This window comes from Maylandia zebra, linkage group LG18, assembly GCF_041146795.1.
Source record: "Maylandia zebra isolate NMK-2024a linkage group LG18, Mzebra_GT3a, whole genome shotgun sequence".
In the NCBI taxonomy this organism is placed as follows: Eukaryota; Metazoa; Chordata; class Actinopteri; order Cichliformes; family Cichlidae; genus Maylandia; species Maylandia zebra.
The window spans coordinates 29,442,129-29,467,104 of record NC_135184.1 but is presented as its reverse complement, the minus strand read 5'-3'; the positions used below and the strand labels follow the sequence as shown (position 1 = coordinate 29,467,104).

Sequence of the window (24,976 nt, the reverse complement as noted above, 5' to 3'; positions counted from 1 at the left end):
TAAAAATTAATGTCCATTTCACACCTCTTTCCCGGATCGATAGCTGCAGGGGAGGGAGGGGAGGTGTTATTTCATTTGGGATCCAGAGAAGCGCCGCGTTCCGAATAAAAGGAAAGCCTCCCGCCTGCTTAATTATCAGGAAACCGGCTAAACTTTTGCTTTCACTGCGGCACCGCTGATCGCTCCAGAATCACATCTATAATCAGATGTAGATGCTGTGCGCCTCTGCCGCCGTGTGAGAAGCTTTTCTGCTGCTTCCCGTGTTTTATTTGTTCGTCTCTCTGGAGGAGGACAGTAATTAAGATTTTTTTTCCCCTAAAGGCGGGACTGTAACTTGTTGCAAGAAGCGTTTCTTTTCCTTCCAACTTTCAACCCACCTCTCATTTCATTGTGAACAGCTCCCAGAATAAACCCGCTGTAAATTCACCGTCATTCAGATCCGCGCAAACTCGTTCTCATCCAAATAGAGGCCATTTCTCACATTTGGAAATACTAAGGCGTCATGACGCGCGCATTAACACCCCCCTCCCACCCCTTCTCTCTCCCATAGTAAATTAACCACGATCCGCTCAGTCTCGACTAGTTTGATGATGCTCCCCCCCCCCCCCCCCCCCCCCCCCCCCTCCGTTTATTAAGTCCTATCAATATGCACTAATTCCTCATTCTTTATTAAAAGCAGAACCAGGTCCTTCTCCACTTATCCGACATCTCCTTCCCTCCCCCCACGCATCCGAAATCCAGAGTGCGTTTTATTATATTTTGTTGTGCTAATAAACACTGGAGCTTATTTGACATGCAGACGGGTAATTGAAATAAACGCGTTGCCGGTAAATAACAAGTGTTTGAACACGCAGACACGAGAGCGAGGCCCTCCTTGGAGAGAAAGTGCGTCCTGCGCCGTCTGCATCTTAAAACTTTGTGTCATTGTTGTCGCGTTAGCGCTGATATAATCACCGTAATTAAGTGCGGAGATCCGGATGCAATCATTTAATGGCTGGATATTGTAGGGCTGTCGCGCTTATCAAAACCCACCAAATGTTTTCCCTCCCTGGAAATTGCAGCCTGCCTGCAATGCAGAGAGTTGTTTTTTTATGAGGAGGTTTTGATTGATTTGTATAATACTTCATATTTGAACTTGAAGCAAAAGTTTTTATTTTATATTTTTTTTGTTTTGTTTTTTGTACAAATTACTTTCATGTCATCATATCTATCGATTTATATTTAAGAAAAAAAATCATACTAGATATTTTAACATGAATGAATGTGCTTTGTCTATTTTATTAGCTATGGAAGCATTATTAAATCATATTAAGGACCTATGTGGAATACAGGCCTCCAATATTGATGTCATTATTTTTTCTTTTACCAACCAGCAAATGAGAATTCATGTGCAGTCTTAAAGTTTATCCTCTCTCTGCAAACATGCAATTATTCCTTTTATTGATGACAGGAAAGGGGAGTAGCTCACGTTCAGTCATTTTTCTGCTGGACGGAAATCACTCCATGGAGGGGATGCGGCACTGTGTGTTTAATGGTTTGATTGCATTGGAGAAGGCAGCCACTGGTAATGCCGTTATAGAGGGAAATATCACTTGGAGACGTTATTGGCAACAAGAGAAAGTCAAAGAATTAGCCTAATGGGGAGAAAGAGGTGGTGGCGGGGAGAGAGTTGTGTCGGGTGTCAGATACTTTCTATTCTCCATATTGCTCTGTGTCTCTGTGCGTCTGTCTCTATCCCCTTGCACCACCACCTTTGCCCCCCCCAATCCCCCCCCCCGCCCAGCCGCCACATCATATCTCTCTCAGGTTTCCCCCCTATCCGTCAATTACACTATGAACCGGATCACAGGCTCCCTGCTTGGAAAATAAGCTAATATTCACCCACCACCCCCCTTTCTCTCGCTCCTCTCTCCTTCGCACACCTCCCCAGAAGACACCGTTGGTGCATTTGCGTCCATCGATTGCACACAGGCGCTATTCGTGTAGCCTACTTATCATTTTTCTCTGCGGCCAGCGAGTCATCCAGGCAAGAAGGAAACAAGACTGATACAGGGAGGGTGATCTAAGCAGCCAGTGTGGAAATGTGCACACACACCTGCAGAAGCGTCGCCTTTTCACATCTACAAATCTGCACACAAAGCAGACTGATATCCACATAGCCACTTTATGCTCTGTGGACGGCTTATGATAAGAAAAGGATCTGGTTGTTGCTTGAGCATCCTCCTGCCGCCTGAGGCCGACTTTTGACCTCTGTGATGAGCAGAAAGGATCATCGGCGTGAACAGAAGTTTCTCTCTGGTCATATCATTGATACTTACTGCACAGTAGAGGATTATATTGCAGCAAAAGCTGTAAGTGAAAACAGTGTACCTGGCAACAGTTTTTCCTTGTTAAACTGGAGCTAATTGGCTTGCACGCAGCCTGTAGAACAAACCGGCCAGCCGCCTGTCTGCCTGCCAGCCTGCTAGATTAGTGGCTGTTGTTGTACAACCCGGCACAGCAATAAAGACTCATAGGAGGGTGGCTGGTGCCACACACAGTCAGTTCCACTCCTGCAGGATGGAGAGCAAGCATGCCACCTGTTTGGCTCTTTTGTATTTGAAAAGTCAGAATTTATAAGGATTATGTCTTCAACAGAAGACGGTCTTTTCTGGTTTTAACTTCACTGTCATAAACTCAGGTACACCTTCCATATTAACAGCACCATAGATAAAGCACAGGGAGTGGTTTAAAAGAACTAAAGAGCACAGGGTGGTCTATATGTTTAATTCTATGAAAAGCTGTGTTTATGTGCATCAAATTCGATACATCCAAAAATTAACAACATTATTCGAGCAAACAAAAAAACAACAACATGCAGATACTTTGTTAAACCAAGAATCCAGCAATTACCTTTGATGATGGTGATCCGTGAGCTATGGAACAGTGTGCTTTTCCCATTTAGCCTTGCCTGACACCAGAAATTAGCTGGCCTCGCTGAAGTAGGCCTCGCTGCTGCTGCTGCTGTCATGAATAAAAATTCCTGCCACAGGTCCAGAATCATTTCTGTGTGCAGGCCATGACTCTGCGTCTCAGAAATCACAAAGACTCATTTGAGAAAGAAATCCCTTTTTTACTTTGCAGAATGAATGTCACAGAAAGCTTCTTGGAAAGACCAAAAAAACACACAGACTCTCTTTATTTCTGCATTTAAACATTTGGAAAGAAAACACAAAATGAATAAATCGCTCATGGTTAAGCGAGAAAAAAAGTCAAGAAAATCTACAGAGAACATCGCACTCTTGTTCAATCATTATTGATTTTACTGGTGAATATTGTGTCATTATCCACCCCAAGATGATATCCGTATGTGTGCGCGTGCTCCTCTTATTAAATCTAACTGCAATATTTTTCACTGCTGATGCATACATCTGCAGTTAACTGCAGCAGCTGTTGACTGCAGCAGCAAATAATGTGGCTACAGATTTCATATCAGAGAAGGATGAGCGAAGAAGAAAAAGGGGAGGAAAGAAACACAAGAAGAGATATTCGAAAGACATTTGGAAACAAAATTAGGGTTTTAGAGGCGAACGGAAAGACAAGGACAAATAATATGAGCGAGAACAAGAGAGAGGAGAGAGATAAATGCGTGTGATTCTTATTCACAAGGACGTTTGAGCTTTGCCTCGCGGCCAGACATGAATGAGTAGATTTCAATAGTATCGACTGTTGCTTCGGACATCAGCAAACACGCATGTACACACACACACACACACACACACACACACACACACACACACACACACACACACACACACACACACACACACACACACACACACACACACAGAAACATCTACTAGAGCACAAACACTGCTGTCTGTCTGGAATACAGAGCGGACCTGTATGCAGGTCAGCTCACACTTTTTTATGCTAAAATGCACGCACAAGCACAATGTCCTTATACAAGCCAACAGTTTACTTATGTTTCCCTCTATGTGAGCAGTACAGAGCCAAATATTTAATATCTGACTGTCGGGTTTTAAATAGCAGTGTTTTGTCTTTACTTTCGGCTGATGCAGTGCTCTCTCAGTGTGTCTTACCCTATAGCTTTGTTTGTGCTTAAAGCTTTTGTCGTTTCTGGCAGCACAGATTTATGTTAATGACTTATTCAGAGAAGGCACCAGAGCTGCACTCGTGTCAATTACACATTATGTGGATGCTTAGTTAAAAAGCCACCTATCCCTGTTTACTGAAATGCCCCAAACTGTGACCCGAAGAGATCAGAGATATAGTGTGTGTTTTATGATTTTTTTGGGTACATGTTTGATTTCATATCTATGAAAATGACTGCTACCAAGAATATAGATATTTAGATATAATTAATAAATATAAATATATATATTGTGTGTAAACCTTGAATGTAGCATCTATTTAACTGTGCTGACATGCTGAGGTTTAATAGTGTACGTTGAAATGATTATGCTAAAACATGATGTACCAAAGCTTTCAGGATAGATTGCAGAAGCTTAGGATGGATTTTAAGAGCTGTAAATTGTATCTGAAGTGTCAGATAATATTTTGTTCTCTGAGTTTTGCTGTCTCGCTTTTACACAATATGCTCACAGTGTTAAAGTCAAAAGCCAGGACTTCAGCATGGAGGCGTCTGTTAAACTATGCTGCATGGCTTTGTGTAGATTTTTTCTAGCGTTCATTTGTCTATACATACATGATTTGGTATGTGTGAGTGAATCTGTGTTTGTGTGTGTGTGTGTGTCCACCACAGAGATGCGATGAATGACACAGCTTGGCCTGTCTTGTAATAGAATGTAAGAGTGGCACTTTCATGCTTGTCAACAATCTCTAAATATACCCACCGACTGGGAGGTGCACGCTAACACACACACAGACACACACAGACATTTAGACAGGCCTGCGGTTTTGACTGCTTTTCTCTCCATCTCCATTAGAGAGGAAAAAAAACTGCTTTGCTTCCCGATAGTTTTGCAGATACCCCTGCACACACACACATACGCGCGCACACACACCAGTCACAGTCGACAGGATATTTTTATAACAACAATTGGATTCCTCTCCGTTCCATTCCAAAACTCAAGTCGGCACATTGGAAAACTTGATTTGACAAGTTTCAGCGCCGCTTTGGAGCAGCAAAAAAGCGTCAGTTACACACTCGAAGCAGCCATGCGGGAAAAATATTTATTCCAAGCAGTCAACAAAAAGGAAGGCTCCGATAAAAAAAAAGAAAAAAAGAAGCTTGCTCTTTGTCACTAGTGTAGTTGTTTGGAGCTCAATTTCCCTCCTGCGTCTCTGAACCTAACATTCCAAGCTGTTTAGGTCTCTATACTCCACATGTTGATGAATGAGGTAATCCACTGCAACATCTGGGCGGCAGAGATAGTGATCCTAACTTATGAAAAGCGTCAGATTATGGCTGACCTGAAGTGATGTCTTGCATTCATGATTCCACCATTAAAATGTCTCCAACTCTTGTTTTTTTTTTTTTCTTTTAGCTAACAAAGCAATCATAAAATTCAATGATTATCTTAAGAAACCAATAATAACGTTTATGGCCACATTCACCAGTTATCCTATGTGGAATCTGCGACTCCACCTGCTGCCCACCTCCCAGTAACTCATAATTTCTGAGTAAGATTCCCTCTCAGAATGATGTAAATGCACATTGTTGTTGACACCGCAATTTCGCAGATTGGTACAACATTGTCAGTTAAAGTGCAGACTCGACGTGAAGAGCCCCTCTTGCTGTTTGTATTTAATATCGCCCTGACAGCTGTATCATTCTTGCACACTGTAATCAAATTATGACAGCGTGGTAAATGTTCCCCTGTGACATTTTCTATTATAAAATGCATATACCCGGTGTCAGACATTGTGTGGGTGGTATCCATCAATGGCAAATGGGATTGTAAGTGGCACGGACCGACATTATGCATATTTGCGTTAGATGTAATTGCGCTTGTATATTGATGATATACATAGGTGTATGTCATCTAGAATTATGATTGTTTTTTTAGTGATGAAGTTAAAAAAAACGAAAAAAGCTTTTTGACACTTCTTTTCATGTAATATTACAAATACACAGATTTTAAGGCCTCGAAAACACACACACACACTCATGCTTTTGTGCGTATGCAGGACCACCAAGCCAGAAAGCAGCCAGATTATGTGAGTCACCCTGGGAGATGAGATATGTACCCTTTGCTCTGTTATCACACCCTTTCCTTCCCTCTGTCTTCCTCACCTCTCACTATCTTATCTATTTTCTTCTTCTTCTCCTTGTTTCCTCACCTCTAATTTTTCATCTCCCGCCTTCTCCTCATCTCTCCTCATCTCTCCTCTCGCCCTCCCTCGACTCGCTCCTCTCCTGCTGCGGCCTGTAAGGAAATACCTAGTGTTCTCTTATTGGATTGGCTGCTTCACGTTGGCGGCCCTTCACTCGCTGCCCGCCGGCCTGTTGGGTAATGATAATAAAATTGAAATATCTTAGTACTTATCAGTGTATTACCTTGCTATCAACACCTCAGACACACTCCTATTTTAGAGGTTACAGAGGAGAAAGAGCGATCTGATATACGGCGTGAAGACAGTGGGTAGGAGCAGAGAAAGAGAGGGGGTATACTGAGAGACAGAGGAAGCTGTGGGACAAAGAAAGCAAGTTTTGTTGTGGTCACTTATGGAAGGTGTTATTTCCTGTATCGACTGCGATAGAGGAGAGAGAGCGTGGAAAGGGGCGTTGGTGGGCTAGGAGTGAGGCGTGTAATGCGACTCTGTGGCATCAGTCCAGACCAGAGAGGTGTGTTATTGTAAGCCCTTCTCAACACTCCGTGCTGGTCTACTGTACATTTGCGGTAATGTAAAACATCTCCCCCACCAATCTCTCTGTCTCTGGGCCTTCTCCTTTCTCTTGGCAGTTGTTGTTCTGCATATTTGTGTGTGTGTGTGTGTGTGTTTCTGTGTGGGAGGCAGAGCAGCGTGCCAAAGCCAAGATCAGGTTTGGAAATTGATTTGAATGAGTGTTGTGGACAGCTGATAGCTATAAAAGATTTTCTCCTTTCATTTCCCAGGGAGTTTCTCCTTTGATGTTGGCTGCTAGTCAACACAGCTTTGAACCTTGTCTAGAGAGGCTGCTACTTGATACTGTGTGAGTTTGTATTTGTTGTGTGTTTATGTATGCACAAGGCTTCACGTTTGACCTTTTTTAAGTTGCATGAGTGTCGAATTTTGATGGCACGAGTGAGACTTTAGATTGCTTTTTTGGGGGGGATAATATATACATATACATGGTACACGTCATATCACTCCTGATAAGCTGTTAAATTATGCATATTTTCTCTTAATCTAGCGCTAAATCCCACCGCTGCGTATTTGTAACAAGCACATCTTTACCTATTCTAAATCTTAACATATTGGACCTTTAATAAGGCAGCCACCTTCAAATTGCCCTTTGGGGATAAAAATCTCTGCAGTGTTATGCTGTCGTTTCATCGGCTGCCTCTCTGCGTTCCTCTGTCTGACCAATCGCATGCTACAATCTAATCCCCGGGAGGGAAAGATTCTAGTCTGTTGCCACGGATGCCGAGAGGTCGTGGGGTCAAGTACGGCTAATTTATTCACTCAGTCAGATTTCCTCTGGCTCGTGGATGGCAGATGGCGAGGCCTGATATGATATCACCCATCTGAATCACTCAAGGGAGAAGGGAGGGAGGCAGAGATGGGGAAGAGAGGGAGAGATGGGAGGGATGAGAGGAGAACAGATTGACAGGAGAGATGTAAAAAGAAAGAGAGGACAGATTAAAATTGGGGGGAATTAAAAGTGGTTAGATGGAGAGATAGGGTAGCATAGCCTGTGAGGATGCAGAGTGTATTCGCCCCACCAAGTCGGGGCGCTGAGCTGAACATTGAGCCACACAGGCTGTTATCACATGTGTGGGTGTGGGTGGAAGTGTGGATGTGTGTGTGTGTCCTTATCTTAAGACAAGTGGTTCTGGTCCAATAATATCCTGGGAGATGGTAAGAATAAGCGGCTTAGACCAAGATCTGAGATGGAAGAGGGAGGGAGAATAGCTGGCGCTAGGGAGATGAGAGGAGGAGATGTGGATGGAGAGAAGAGGAAGAAGAGGAGGAGGGGATGGATAGATTAGGATGGAGGACAAGGAGGGGGGCATTTGGAAAGAGATGAGACGTAGAGGTTTGCAGAGATCGTAATGGAAAGATGTGATGTGGAAACAGTTTATAGAAGTTTTTTTTAAAGAGAAGGAGGAAAAAAGAGGAGGGCAAACTGAGAGAAGTTTGTGGCTTGAAAAAGTTCTTGGCTTTTTGTCAAAGGGCAGGGATTTACAGGATTTGATCAACAGTGTCAACTCGAGGACACTTTTTCCCAAGAGGTTTTGAGTTTGTAGCTTCAACAACAGTGCTTAAGAACACTCTGTCCCCCAAAGGCTTTGAATTCAAGCCTTGGCTTCCAGCAGCTTCTTTATTAAAAATTTTCCACTCAGCTCCTCTCCTTTCCACTGCATACATACTGAGAGCAAGGCATCGATCTTTGTTGGAAAAGCAGCACGCCTCTTGTTTCTGAAAGTACCTATCATTAAGGAAAGATGAGGAGGTCTAAGATAAATGTGAGAGGGTGTGCAGAGGGATTTACATTTTTACTGTGGATATAAAGAAACAGATGAGCTGATTTGAAGCCCTCTGCAGGCACAGCCAGGACGTTTCTGAACTACCAAAAATGGCGGAATTGACGAGAAGTCTCAAGTAAATACCTGAATATCTAAATTAGTTTATGGGAAGCTTTCAGTTGAAAGGTTACTTTGCACTGAATCTGAAACATTATGCACAGCTCTGAGTCTCAGTTGAAATCTAATGCTTGTGTTTTGTGTGTCCTCAGTTTGGTGACCCCCCTGAAGATGCGGAATCGGCTTTGACGACCTACAGATATCCACCTGTCCCAGAACATTCAACTTAACCAACAAATCCAGCAATCAGGAAGGAGAGAGGAAAAAACGTTATCTAGAACATTCATTGTATTTAATATCAGCACTAACCTAATCCAGACTGCTACTTTAGTGAATGACAGAACATGCCCAATGGCATATACGAGGCATGGAATGATCTGAACTGAACAGAGTTTGAGTTTGGTTATTTGGTTAGAGGCAAAATAGAAAACTTTAGTTCCACTGCAGAGAAATGAACTGAATTCAAGCTAATCTGAACAGACGTTGGCTGAGTCTTCATTTTCTTCAAAATCACTCTTTTCTCACTAAGGGCTGTTTTTGGAGCCCCTTCCTTCAACAAGCCAAAACCTTCAAGTCTCCAACCCGGATTCCCTTACTTCTTCAGACCCTTTCCAAGGGTCTTGGACATTGTTTTTAATCTCATTGAGGAGGAATAATTTCCTCCTTCTGAAATTCCCGCAGCCTTCTTTGTCAATCCAGACATGGACCTCCACCGGGCAGCTTTCAAGATGGAGAGTTCCTCCTACCTGCCCAATCCCCTGGCTTCTCCAGCTCTCATGGTCCTGGCCTCCACAGCCGAAGCTTCTCGCGATGCTTCCATTCCCTGCCAGCAGCCGCGTCCCTTTGGTGTGCCAGTTTCTGTGGAGAAAGACGTCCATTTGCCATTCAACAACGGCTCTTACACTTTTGCGTCAATGTACCACCGCCAAGGCGCTGTCCCACCAGGGTTTCCCAATAGGGACTTTCCTCCATCCCTCCTTCACCTCCATCATCAGTTTGCCCCACCTAACCTGGACTGCTCGCCCATCAGCATGCTGAATCACAGCGGCGTTGGCGCCTTCCGGCCCTTTGCATCGCCTCCAGAAGATCGGGATGGGGCACCAGGAGGGTATCAGTCTGCTTTCACCCCAGCCAAGCGCCTCAAAGGGTGCCTAGATGCAGAGTCTTCACCCCATCTGCGGTACTCTGATGCTGAAGGGAAAGAGTACGACTTTGGTGGTGCACAGATCCCCCCCGGGGGCTCCCCCAGCAGCGCCCTGAAAGCAGTGGAAGACAGTGGGAAAAAGATCTTCGCTGTGTCAGGCCTCCTGTCTGATAGAGAGACTTCATCCAGTCCTGAGGACCGCATTGAACGCTGTAAGTAACCATTCATATCTGTTCCACATCTCGTTTAGCCACATCAAACTATGCAAGCACAAGTGTGACAAACCACAGGAAAAAGTAAATTAGTGAAAACCTAACAGTATGAGCATACAACATACAGTACTAACATTAATGAGGGATTATGGACTGGTGCTTTCAACCTTTATCAACACACACAGTGAAAGAATATCCATTGTAGTTATCCCTCCTGAATTAGGCACCTGGAAAATCTATAACCAGGAATACTGGGGCATTGGTAATGTGTTGGAGGCGTCTAGTGGAACAACACTCAAACACTTTACGTTGACATGTGTGTCACCTTTCTAAACCATGTTGAAAATATCTAACACATTATTGCTCTAAGGGTGTTTTCCAGGATAAACCCGAATAAATCCCCATTTGCTCTTGTACGATGACAAATTTATACACATGCAATGACTGAGCCAGGTTTTTTTTTGCATTATACATTAAACCTGTTCTAGATATATTGTTTCAGATATGACAGGTGGCAAAATCACAACTTAAAACATAATAATCTTGCATTAAAAAACACCCAAACTGATACAGTGATGCAGAAGGGCAAATTTTTCCCATTATTCTACATGCAATTATAATAGTAAGGCTTGCAAACTAAACAGATTTACACATACAGGCACACAGAGTCCACTGTAATTCTAAACTAACTCAAAGTACAACTTGCTGCAGTGTGTAAAAGAATGCAAATGTTCACACATTAGCATCACACACACCAATAAACAATCACATCAATGTTTTTCCTGTCATCATCTCTCCCAGCTTTCCCTATATCCTTGTTTCAAAAGCCCACAAGCTCCACTGGTCACATTAGCATTCACCAGTGGAAGGATGCCATTTGGCCCTCATGCACTGGGAATCTGATTAGTATGTGAGCATGTGTGTGTTTGTGTCTGTGTGTGCGTGCATGTGTGAGTGACTGGTTCAGAGACCGGCCATGCTCTTTGCCATCAGCATTCATCATAGCTCCACGCTGGCAGCCCTGTTGCCAAAAGATTTACCCACATACCCAAAAGCTTGGCAAGCCATGTTTGCGTGTGTGCGCGCAATAAAAGGAAGGTGGAAGAGGAGCTGTAAGAATTCCAAGCGCAAATACGCAAGCATGGGCAAACACTCTTCCACAAACAGCTTTTAGCATGAGCGCCGACAGCTCCTACACATGTCAACAAGCTGTATCGGATCCCAGTGACAAATTAGGAGAGAGGCAGACGGCGACGTGCTTATGGTGTATAATTTAGGCAGTCTTCCCTTTTTTGGTGTTTTTAATTATTCAGCTTTTCTTCTTTTAACTTAACACAGTGTCTCACCTTTGTCGGCTTTTTCTACACTCTTCCTTTTCCCAATCCTCTTCCACCTTTGATCTTGTGTGTGTGTGTGTGTGTGTGTTTGAGGGATGCATCCTTGATGGAACACATGAGAGACAGAGGCGACGACCTGAGACTGATCCGATAAAAAAGACCACTGCGGGAAAGACAGAGAGGGTGAGAAAGAGAGGAATAGAGGGAGGACGAACAGAAAGGAGGAAATTGGGAAGATGACACCCAGTGGTTTTTGCAGGGGGTGGAGGGTAAGAAGGAAAAGAAAGATATCAAAGTGCACAAAATGCAAGAGAAAAGGAAACGAGAACAAAGAGAAGGAAAAGAGAAAAATCTCACAGATTATGTGAGGTTCATTATGTTCCAGATTTAGCTTGAAATCTAGGCCTGTTTCACGTGAAGCTTAACATCTGTTTGTGGCAGCACTAAGGCACACCTGCACTGCCTTGCTCAAGAGAACTCTGAATGGTGAGTAACACACTACGATGTGCTCATAATTCGTGAGCAATAAGACCGAGGGCAGAGACAGAATGGGAGATGGGTACAGGGCTTCTGTGCTGTCTTTTGGAACGGCTGAATCTGTATCTAATCAGGTTAAATCTTGGCACAAGTAGCCGGCACCTCTACCATAGGCTTCTAATGCAATTGGATGTGCAGAGGCACTGCTTACAGCAAAGAATTATGGGTTCTCCTTCACTGGTTTTGGCTATCCAGGGGAGGCGTAAAGAACAAACAACACTTTGGTACAATCCCATGAGAACAGCGCCCTTGCTGCTTCACACACACATTAGCTAACTAGCAGCCTCTCTCTGTGTGTGTGTTTGTTTGTTTTTTTTACACATACATGAGGCTATTTTTTACTTCCACTTAAAAAAAAAAGAGGTTTTTAATGTTCAGGATCATACAGTGGTGACCGTGAGTGTGGTCTAAAAAACGTCATTATTATTGACAGGCATTTCCTCAGGTCAAATACATAAGCTAAGATATCATGCTAATTTTCATTTATAGGGTGTAATGTTTTAAACTCTTAACTAAAAAATCCTCAGATCTCCAAGGAAGTTTGCTTAAACTGTCCTGCTTAGCTCATAAGAGTGCATCCAGTGTAGAAGTGACATTGTAAATTTCAGGGAACTTTGAGTCCATGTAAGCCATTAAATCTGCACCTTATCTAGGCTGGGGTTATTTATAGTACATGGGTCTAATTTATGGTTGCTAATAAAGTACTGATATCCTTCTCCCCTTCCAAAATACTAAATTAATTGTATTTTCAAAACTTGCTTGTTGCACAATTGTAGTAAAAAAAAAATTCCAATAGGTGCCTAAGTTAATTTCAGACTCCAGCTTGCCAGTGTTATCTCTAATTACTTACAGAGCTTTGCATACAGTAGTCGGCCACAGGAAAAGAACAGAGCAGAGCAGTTATGGCAGCAGGTATGATACTGATTAAGCAGGTTGCCAAGTGGCTTGCAGATGCACAACAACTCTGAGTAGGTTAAAGCAGCTTAAATAAATGAAGATGATCAACTGGATGTGTACAGGGGTATAAACTGAGCTGTGAGCTGCTGTGAGCTAGCTGATTGGGATTGTCTCTGTGGCCTGCCTGAATTAGTGCTGTGCTTGATTTAGCAGGTTCTTCTAATTTAGTGTAAGCCATTAGGCATACTTAAGCAGACACCTGATCGATCTATCTATCTATCTATCTATCTATCTATCTATCTATCTATCTATCTATCTATCTATCTATCTATCTATCTATCTATCTATCTATCTATCTATCTATCTATCTATCTATCTATCTATCTATCTATCTATCTATCTATCTATCTTGCTCGCAATGCCTTCACTTCAGTGCTATCAGGAGGATGCAGATCTTGTTGTTCATGAATGAATTTACACTTAAATTCAACCCATTTTCACCCCTCTTTTCAGTCACGTCTCATGCAAGTTAATCCGAGGTTAGAATGCGAGATTTCCTTTGCTCTACACTTAAAAAAAAGACTTTTGAAAAACTCGAAAAACAATGTAACCCTAACTTCTTTGCATGGAGTTTGCCTCATGCCACTCCAAGCAACAGTGGCCTACTCTGTGCTAAGCCTCCTTAAATCCCTCCACTGCACCGGCAGGCACGTTGGCTGTTAACTAAACTTGCTAACCTGTCAGCCACTAAACCGTCACATAAAGGCCCCATCATGCCTTAAGAAGACTATGCATGTCATATTATGGTAAAAGCTATTACCATTTACTGTATTCACACTGTGGGATTTTAGCAGAAGAGCAAAGGAATACAAAGTGGATGAGGGTTTATGTCAGTAAATGAGAGAAAGGAATTATGGGATGTGTGATTGGTATTAATGCGAGTGTTGACAAATGAAACAATCCACCCTTGCAGTGTACTTGTTTGTTTGTGGAGGGGATTTGACGGTTTTGCGTGACGTGTCAGTGTCACGTTCCATCATCTTTGCCCCCCTCTCCCTCTCTCTTCTCTCGTTCTTTTTCCTGCATCTTTTCCCCATGTTCCCATCCTTTTCCTCTTCCTCTCCCTGTTTATTTTTTTTTTGTGTGTGTCTCCCAATAAGAGTGTGTGACCGCTGTAGTCTGTTTGTTGACATTCTCTCCGCTCTCCACATTTACAAGGCTGAGAGATTTACACTGACCCTCACCCCAAATGCCTAGTCCAACTTCCTTGCCTTTTTTTTCTTCTTTTCTTTTGTGTTATGTTCTACACACACACTTTACATACAGGAAAAGTAGGTGAAAAGCCTTATTTAGATGACAAATGTTAAATTTTAAAAAGGAGCAGAAACGTTTGGCAGGAAAAGAAAGTCCAGAAATTTTTGTAGCAACTGAATGAGGGGAAGGAATGTATGAAGGAGGGAAGAGTAGAATCAGATAAAAGAAAGGATGAAAGAGCAGTGGGAAGGAAGGATAGGAAGAAACAGGATGGTGAGATGTTGAGCTGAAATGCATATCCCAGCTGCTGGACTGAAATAAAAGCAGAAGAATTCTTATGAAAACATGACCGAGACAGGTAGATAGTGATAATACCTACGAAATCTGATCTTTATTCAAGAGCTTCCTAATCATCAATCCAGAAATTAGACCTCAAAGCCTCGCTGGAAACTTTTCTATTTGAAGGGAATGGGTTTAAAAGTCCCATTTCTCTCTGTATTCCCATCAACCAACATCAGGCACAGCTGTTAAAACACACAGCAAGACTCCTTCTCTGCATCCTCCTCTTCGCCTTTCTTCTGTTTTTTTTTTTGGTGTCGCCTCCTTTTTTCGCGTGTGTTTATGTTCACCCTCATCTAAAACAGAGCAAATGTCATGTGTGTTGTTTCTTTTTGGGGCTGAGTTGCACAAAAGAAAAAAAAATCCACGGTAGAGAAAAATTAACTGTAGACGAAAGTTCTCAGAAAGGGATGATGGATGATGTTAGCGGGTGTCAAAACAGATTTTGTCTTGGTTCGGGGTGTTTTTTTTTTTTTTGGTCCATCTTTAGCTGTTAGCGGTCATCACTGTGGGATTCCTGCACCCCAATTCCCACAGACTGACTGTCAGTCAAGCAAAATTCTTCTACATGGACTCTTTCTGTCTTTGATTTATTTGTTTTTTAAAACGTTGTATTTTTTTTGGTCCTTTCCATTCCTTTTTGGGTTCAGAAAGGATTCAGAAACACTCATCCTTCTCCTTGTCCTCACATAACAATCTGCCCTGCTCTTCACTCTTATCCCTCCCACCCACCACCACCACCACCACCACCTTCCATCTCTGCCTGTCACGGTCTAGTGGCAGGGTTAAGTTAAGTAAGAGTGTTCTAATAATTAGGACTGGGACTCGCCTGCCTGCTCTCCTGTGTGTGTGTGCATCTTCCTGTCAGTGCTTAGCCAGATGTTAAAAGGCTTGTCCCTCTCATGTTGCCTCCCTGTCAGTTGCCAATGTGTGCCACACACACACACACACACACACACACACACACACACACACACACACACACACACACACACACACACACACACACACACACAGGATCATGAGGGACTGTCCTACTTGCGGTAGCTTTGTTTACCCTCAAGTGTGAGCCCTTCTGCCCTTCTGGCAGCTCCCCCAGGGTGAGGAGTGTGTGCGTTTTTTCCCTGTCAATAACAGCCTTTATGCATCCAACTCATATTTTCCTCATATAGCAGCTATAACATGTGAGCACATAATTATTAAAGGCTTCTATTTGAAACAAAAAGCAAAAAGAAAGGAAATATTTTCATATTTCTTGTTGTAAGGAATATGAAAATATTTATTTACTATCGCTCTTTTATGCAAACTCCCCACCCCCTTTCTCTCTCTGGGTGGTAGCTGGAAGCAATTGTCTACTTATGTGTGTGTGTGTGTGTCAGTTGGTGTGACTCTTGCAGTCATTGTTGCGATGCTGCGCAGATCAAGGATTAGTTGCTTCCTGTCGAGCCTTTTGTCTGCCCAGCCACTCCATTTCAACATAGATCACTTTTGTGTGTGTGTGTGTGTTTGTGTGTGCATGAGCAGGTTACACAAATGAGCAACTGAGCTGGTTTAAGACACATGAAGGAGCGAGGATGAGATGAGAGGAATCCCTCTGCAGCACTCTGCAAAATATTCTCCAGCCTCAAAAGTGATTTCATCTTGTCTCCCATAATAGGACACCTGCTAACACGGTGACATATAATAACCAGCTTGTTTCCACTGCTGCTTTATTTATCGAGAAAAACTAGAAGCATGTAATAAGGATAACACTCAAATGAAAGGATGTTACTTTGCAGGCAAGTGGTTGCTTTAAAATGAAAGTTTTACACACACACACACACATGCACTGGTTCCGGAATTCCACTTTGTTCCCTCGGTGACATCAGCTCAGCCAATAAAAACCCCCGTGTTAAAACTCCGCTGAGCCTCATACAACTGCAGCACACCTGGCAACACAACACACATTTCTTCTTCTTTTTTTTTAATATGGACACACAGTTGCACACAATCGGCCTCACACAAGACCCTGGCGTGCCATAGCCCCAAACTGACCTCTGCGGTGTGCTGGCTTTTAAATTTTGGTACATTCGCGGTGCTTCGTCTGAAGAAAGCATGTGACAGGACTCTAACAGCACACAAACCTGATTTATTGCTGTTAATGCTCGTCGGCACAACAAGACGCAAATTGTCATAAAAGCAGCTCAGATATGTTCTTTTTCTTAAAGCAAAGGTCAAGCAAAGCGTTCTGTAATTTGTGGTTTAACTTTCCCCTAAAGGAATCTAAGTTAATGCAAAAATGATTGCCGGGTTACTTTATGCACCTTTACGTTTTTTTCTTCAGAGGAGCTTCGGGATTCAGACACCTTTTAATGCAGACGTATTAAAACATTCCTTTTCCCCCTGTTTCCTCTCCTTTATCTTATCCTGCCACCTTCTTTGCCCTGTTCTCTCCCTCCGCTCTGTCCTCCCCCCTTACTCTCCTCTCCTCAGTAATCTAATCTGCAGCCAGTTTGTGGATGCAGTCTACTGTGACAGACCCCCCCAACCACCATCACCACCACACACACACACTCCCCTCCCACTTTTCTCACTTTCACACACACAAATAGCAGGCCCTTTTCCAAAAAAGGCCCACGTCTTGGCAATGCCCCCCTCCTCCACCACTCCCTCCTCACCCCCTTTCTGCCTTGGTCACACCCTCTTTAATATTGAATTATTCATCAAATCTGATTGGTTCCTGCTGATGGCGGCCATGATGCGAGCGAACGATTTGTGTGTGTGTGTGTGTCTGTGTGAGTAGGGGTGTTGTGGGTATGAGATCGTTAGCGCTTCTCAGTGCATTGCTGCTTCACAAAGCTGGACCGGCCCATTCTTCAGTACATGCACACGCATGTGCAATTTAATATATAATTATTTTTAATGCAACAGGAGCCACTAAATCATCCATTTGCACCTGTAGCTTTGTGGAAGTAAGGCCCAACTCTTTGAATGGAAAGTGTGTTTTTGCATAACTTTTCTTCAAGATGGAAGTTGATGGCAACTTGTGTTATTGCCACCAGCGCTTCCTCACTGGTCTCCTCCATCCGAAAAGTTGCCCCCACTAACCCCTTATCACAAAAGCTTAACATCTGCTGCAGGAAAAGCCCCCAAAGTCACTTGTAAAGGTGAAACAAATCAATAATGCATGTTTTATATGCATGCCAGAGTATGTGTGGATGTGTGTCTGTGTGTGCACGCTCATATGATTTGCATACACCAGAATCTATACTATTCAATACTGGGAGTGCGCTCTGGCATGTGCAGAGATTTAAAGGTTCTATTCGCTCTTTAAGTCTGATGTCATTAAACGCTTCCAGGTTCAAACTCTCCTTCAGTTCTCAACCTCAAATGGACACTGCGGCATCACTGAGAGTTAAAAACTGTCTAAATTCTTTCATCTTTATTAAAATGACCAGTGTGGCTGCACTGCCGGGGGTAACAATAAAGTTTAACATCTAGAAGATTAGAAGTTAGCAAACAGTTAGCTTGCTTTCCATCTAAAGATGACATACCATGTTCTGACTGAGGGATTTCTGATGAACTGAAAGGTACAACTCTACTATCACTTCGGACATAAATGAAGACAGAAAACCAAACAGCAGCAACATTTGTAGGGTTTACTGAAGTTGGGCTAGCTGGTATATAACGGTGTGCTATGTGGTGGTTAGATACAGAGCTATGGTTAGGATACTATAAAGACATTAGCACACTGACACTGAAGGGTGAACGCTAACCTTTTTTCCCCTAAATAAAAGTTAACGTGACAGTCTCCGATTGGGTAGAGACAAACACAATCGCAGGGCAGCAAAAAGATGCTGTAAACGGACTAAACTCCAGAACTCTGCAATATACTTTTGCATGGTTTTGGAACCTGATCCCAGTTTTATGTACCCATTCAAATCTTTGTTAGCCTCAGAGTGATTCTTTTCTGACCTATTCAAATATTTTGTGTCTGAGCTTTAAAACATGCTGCAGATGAATGGTGATAATAAAACCGTGAGAGGCAGACAGTGACTATTTTTAGGGGTTTGTTCAAATTAAATAGAACAAGATACAAAGCATTAAAACACGTTAAAAAGACAACAGCCTTAATGAGTACAGTGTAGTTTGGACCCAGAAGCAGGTTTCATACATCATCACTTAACAGATAGAAGATAGAAGACTATGTCCCACCATCCACTTAATAAGCACACTGCCTTAATTCATAATTTATAGTTAGTTAAACCAAGCAGCCTTTGAAAGTGCTCCAACTAAAAGGTCATCTGAAAGCACTGGTCTGAATGAATCATCCCATGCTCATGTAAAGATACTTCAGCAGCAAACATAATGGTGTGTGATCAGGTTTGTCCACAGCGCTGCCTGTACCTCCGCTATGCTTCTGTATGCCTGTGAAATTGCATTCATGCTGCAGACTTTGTTAAAGGCATAAACAGTCGATGATCACGGATTTGCCCGCACTTCAAAGAAAGATGTGGATAAAGAACGGATGTTTGCGCACATGTGTGTTTGCGATCCCAAGACACTTCACATTGACCTCGTGGTGCCTCTGCATATCTAGAAGGCATTAGAGGAGCCGAGCCCATGTGTCCACGAGTGTGTTCTTTAAGAGCTGTGCAGACTACGTAATAATCTTTGTCGGTGATCACAACACAATTTTGAACACAGTGAAATTGTGCTAAAAAACAAGAAAAAATACCATATGCACAGCCAAGTGCCCTCTTTAGGTTCTCTTCTTCAGCCTCCTTATTTACACCCCTTTCCTTTGCTTCCCCCCTGTCAGCGGGGGGTGTATGGAAACCCAGTCCACTGTTCAGCAGATGAATAATTTAGCGGTGTGTGTATCATCTGTTTACCGTGCTAATCCATCTGTCAGCAGGCACCTATCGATTCGCGCCTGCCTGGTAATTGTGCATCCGTGCCTCACACACACACACACACACACAAACACACGCAGATGAGCATCCACAAGCCCACACATTTAGTATACACACACACACACGCTCACACACCTATATGATGTGCAGGTTAGCTCATATTCAGTTCCTGGAGTTGTCAGCTGGTCCTCTAGACAGTTCATTTACACTGAGTCAAACTGAATTTAGGGTCAAGGTCAGAAAAAGTGTCCTAACATCGGATGCAACACATTGGAGAGTTTTTGTTTTAGAATATTTGAAAAGGGTTTTTTTTATGTTTCTTGAAGAACCCCCCCCTAGAAACATCCATTAATATATAACATTCATGTTCTTGGATTTAATTACATTTTTGTTGGAGCTATAATGAACATATCTGTCCATCTGTTCATCCATTCTCCTCATGTGAGACTAGGTGTTGAGCAATCAACCTTGGCAAAGAGGTACATCTTAGCTGATTGTTCTTATATATATATATATATCACATATTATGATGTAGTTGTGTTGCCTGTTTATCACCTACAAATGTAATGCCTTCCAAAAGCATTCTATAATTTTAATTTCACGTTAGTAATATCGTCCCATAACATCTGAATTATATATGCTATATATTTACATCATTCTTGACACTAAACACCTAAAAATAATAACAATAAAATCACAGACCAAACAATACCATAGCATGGGAATCTATTAGTTTGAAGATGAAACACTTTCTTCAGTGCCAGTGACATAACCACAGTTTTAAAACTCCTCAAAGTACTCTTCCAGATTCTACTTAAAGTAATCAGTTGTTGATCAAAGGGATGACTTTGATCTGAAAAAAGAAAGAAAGTAAAATGTGTAAAATGTGTCAGTGAAAGTGGGAATTAGGTGAAATTGAGGAAGAAAGAATAACCTCCCTTTCTCATTTGATCGTTCTGAGAGAATTATAGCTCCTTCTTCCATCCTTAAATAATCTCCTTGCTGATTTAGGCAGGATTGTCTCTAGTCATCGCAGTTTCCCATCTTCACCTTCTTTCCTTTTTCAGACAGACTTTGTAGTTCAAGTTTACCAAAAGCTTTAATATTAAATACTCAGTGCTGGGGCATCTTAACTTGCTGCACAAGGAATAAATAGTTATATACAGTAAATGTAATACTTCATTAAGTGATTCTGAAATGTTAAAGGAGACAGACAGAAAGAAAGTGAGGAGGGAAAGAGAGAGGCATCGTACTACCAGAGAAAACGGCGCTATAATGAATCCATGGGTGACCACTGATGGTTGTAATTATCAAATGGCTGGTTTTAAAAGCTCATTGATTGATGTCATTAGCTCCATGAGTGATTACTAATTGCTGTTCTAGTATGTTAAGCACACGGGACGCATACACACGTAAGCGACATACACATGTGAAAACATTCATGAAACACACACACACACACACACACACACACACACACACACACACACACACACACACACACACACACATTTCCATGCTTGAATCTATGTGTCAGATTTGATTATATAGGGGTTTTTTAGCGATTGAGGAACAGTAAAATGAAATAATATACAGTGTGAAACATGGCAGGACTATATGTGTTGCTTTTGTGTAAAAAGTCCACATTATATGATTTATTTAATGATTGTGGGTCCTTTGATCAGCTTTGTAATTACATTATTGTAAGTAGGAATATCCAGAAAATGAGGTGATTATCTACTTAACTAAGACTTTTTTTTCTTTTGCTGTGAGACTTAAGTCCCATTCACACCTGTTTACCCTCATTAATCGCCCTTTGTCAATTCATGTTTGTTTATCTCTACAAGAATTCTTGCATTCACTTTTAAAAAATTTTCCTTAATAACAGCAAATAAAACCACAAACTGTTATCTGCTCAGGAGACGCATAATCCAGGTCGACTTTAAGCTTTAAATATACTGAAGAAGAAATAAAACACATTCCCAAGGATGCCAAATTTTGCCTGTTTCTTAAAATTGCTGACATCTCCAAGTTGGGCAAAAACACTTTTCTTGAATCTGTGCCAACAAACTCTGAATGTATGGAAGCTTCTGAAAAGGTCCCTTTTGCATCACATTGACCGAACAGGTTAACCTTGATTTTTTTGTGAAGAGGTAAATTTCAACCTTAACGTTGACCATTTTTTAAAACCTAGCCAAGTTTGTTCCTGTGCCTAAACCTATCCAGTGAGCAAAATCTACTGAGTGAAAACCAAACCAAACAAAGGTGCACAGTGCAAAACACTCTGTGAACTGCTGTTAACTCTTTGACAAACTTGTGGTATAGTTCAACGCCATGCTTATGCCTTTAAAGGAGGATGAGGTGCATAACCAACTGCATCTATGTGAAGCGTAATATGTGGTCCAACAAACGTGTCTGTCTGCATACATGTTTCTGTTCAGACAGCCCTTTGTACAGTAGAACTTTGCTCCTCACCACAGCTGGCTGATCGACCAACAACATCACAAGCCAAGAGTGGCCCACAAACCAGTTGTGCCACATTGTAGACCATCCAGTAACAGGGCTGTCTGCAGGCAGACTGGCCATCGCCAGACAGGAGCGGACAGCGAACGCACCGCCCGCATTGAACCATAAATTCCGCTGTATTTGATCCGTGGAATGTGAATGTGTTGAAAAATAGCAAGTAAATCAGGCATAACTTTGCAGCATACCCCAGTGTAAAGCAGAATGACATTTTAGGCAATAGAATGTGGGAATACCATTAATATTTAAGGGGTGTCAACTCACGAGACCCAAAGGGATATTTCTGGAAATAAAGACAAGTGGTGACTAGCAAGGCATTACAGAAAGGCCTACAAGGTATTTTTTATATACAGCTGTCCCTGCTTAAATTCTAACTATTCAAAAGGCCCACTTTGATTCTAAATTACCATTACTGCTCGATGTGTTTATTTATGTCCTCGGGCGTCGCACTCGTTCCTCTTTGGTTTCTGCATGATTGTCTGTCCGGACCTGATTTACGACACTCGCCGGCGGTGTTGGTAGATCGTGTTCTGCTGTTCAAACCTGACTTTCACCGCCCTTCTCTTGCACCATCTCTCTGTCTCACACACGCCCACATATGCAGTCCAAACATATACACACTGAGCAGGGTATGTAGCAGGGTTCATTTCGATGTGGAACGTCTAATATCACGTCCCGATGGCAAAAATGTTCGGAATTCTCCCCTCTTGGAGAAGCGCTTCATCCATGTGTGCAAGTGTTTTCTTCCATCTGGTTTTTTTCCTATATGTGTGTGTGTGTCTCCATCTGTGTGCGTGTGTGTGTGTGTGTGTCAAGGGGTGTTAGAAGCAGGCAGGGGCTTAGCAGAGCAAAAGAGAGCAAATCTGTCAGCTCTCCCTGGGCAGACAACCCTTCTGACCCTCATTCAAAGACATATTGATTCTCCTCTACACCCAACAGGGGAGCGCGTGTACACACACACACACACACACACACACACACACACACACACACACACACACACACACACGTGCACGCACAAGTGTGTTGCACAACCTCTTTTCTCCTTGCTTCATTCACAAGACTTTTTTCCTGCAACATTATTAACTAATCACATATGTGTGGAAAAAGTGGCAATGAAATGAAATCATTTGCGTCTACACACAGGGCGATTCATTCGAGAGAGATTCACATCTTCAAACACCGTCTGACCTAGTTTGTTGTTCTTTGGGGTTTTCATTTGTCTTGCTCTATTTCCTGTCTGTTACATACTTGGTTTGGTTTGTATAAGAAATATAAACCTAGCATGCCACAGAGACAAGCTTTTCTCTTATCTTAACACTGACACCGTATTAAACCTCGCTGTGCACTTGTTAGCTCTATCTTGTTTCTAAGAAACAAGCCTAATGACCTATGGGATGTCACCAGTCGGGGCTTTGCAGACTGTTAGGGACCCATTGTGTGCTTTCGTGTAATTGCCGGAGTGTTGTCACACAAAGCTCGGGTCAGAATTTAAAGACTAGTGGTGGGAAGATTGAAAATCAACCTCACAAATCATACTGAAGATGGTGTTAACTAAAGCTTTTTGCTGTGTGGTGCCAAACTTTGTGGAACGACTGCAGGGCCCATAAATGACAAGACAACAGTAACTGCGCTGGACTGTGTTTAGTCTGTGCGCCCTTCATGACACGATACCAGAGATGGAAAAAGTCAGAAAGAAGAAATTGTTTGTGTGTTTAAAAATATCTGCGCTAAAAATCTTTAAATATTTGCAACACGCATTCCTTTCAATATGAGACGCATGCTTAGCAGAAAATGCAAATTTACAAAGAAACCATTTGCAAGGAAGTGGTTGTGTTCTCTAACTGGAAACATGATCAAAACCCACTGTAACAGAAAGTAAGATAAAGGTATCTCCCTTTGGTTTTTGTATGAAGACATTAAGTAAACTTAACCTCTGCTGTGCATTAAAAACAATTTCATACAAAAACCCTGTTTGGCTTCACTGCTAATATAGCTTAGCATAAAGACTGTAAAAAGGAAAAAACTGTCCCCCAAAATTGATTAATAAGCATGAACGGTAAAGGTAAATATGAATATTCTTTTTCTTTTCTGACACTTTCACTGCTCCATGCTTTAGCTAGTTGTGAGAACTCAAAAGATTGAAGTTGTTGGCTGGAAAACCAAAACAATGAGCTGAAAGACGCTAAAGCACTTTGTTAATTTGAGAGGAACTCTTGTGGCCATCATGATAGTTCTCTCTAAGTGTGTCACTACAAGCCAGAATGTACACATTAAACCAGTAATTTGGCACCTCCCTCATATAAAACCCCTCAGCAGTGCAGCTTTAAACAAGCCAGCCTTTAGATTTCTGCCAGGCTTGAATCTGTGCACGAAAAACAACACTGACTTTGCTTCAATGTCAGGAACGCTCGTTGCACATATCTGTGAGTATTGGCGCTCACTGTTAGGTCGCATGTCTTGCGACCCGGCCCGGCACCTCAGTGCAAGGTCTGTGGTAATGGCTGGTCACCGGGGGCGACCGGTCGCGGCCGTTTGTGTGGTGTTGGAAGGTAAAGACTTGACATGCTGGGTTTGCTGTCTGCAGCGTGGTTGTGCCGTGGTATAATGTCGACGGGCCACATGCTGACCCTACCACTACATACACTCACTCACAGACACACACCCATAACACGGTCAGTGGTATAAGCTGAAAAGTGCCGGCTGCAGTAATGAAAGGCAGGTGCACCGGAGGCCAGCAGAGGAAGAGGAAGAGAAAATGAGAAAGGACAAAAAGAACATGTGAAAGTCAAAGCAGGTGAAGAAGAGTGACTGATTTGTGGACATTTGGGGACACACACTGTGTGTGTGTGATGCGTGTGTGACAGAGATACAGGTGTTCTGTGTCTAATAGTAAGATGGATAGAAAACCAAAAAGCAGAACATGTTTCCTCTGTGTGTGTGCGTGTGTGTACATATGTTAATGCACTGTAGCACCTGATGGCACTTTGGCCAACCCAGTCCTGTCATCACCGCATTCATAATTCACATCAATACACGCACCCACCCACACACACACACACGCGCGCACATCAATAAGTGGTCA

The 24,976-nt window shown here is 42.5% G+C and overlaps 1 protein-coding gene across 4 annotated transcripts in view; it reads left to right on the top strand.

Annotated features, from left to right (window-relative positions):
* The window catches only part of rnf220a (ring finger protein 220a), a 162,466-nt gene that overhangs the window by 3,928 nt on the left and 133,562 nt on the right, over positions 1-24,976 (top strand). For all 4 annotated transcript variants that reach the window (XM_004565326.4, XM_004565327.4, XM_076876416.1 and 1 more), the window contains exon 2: positions 8,906-10,109. In XM_004565326.4, the coding sequence (XP_004565383.1) occupies positions 9,455-10,109 (655 nt within the window). In that variant the 5' untranslated portion in view covers positions 8,906-9,454. The remainder of the gene's footprint in view (positions 1-8,905; positions 10,110-24,976) is intronic.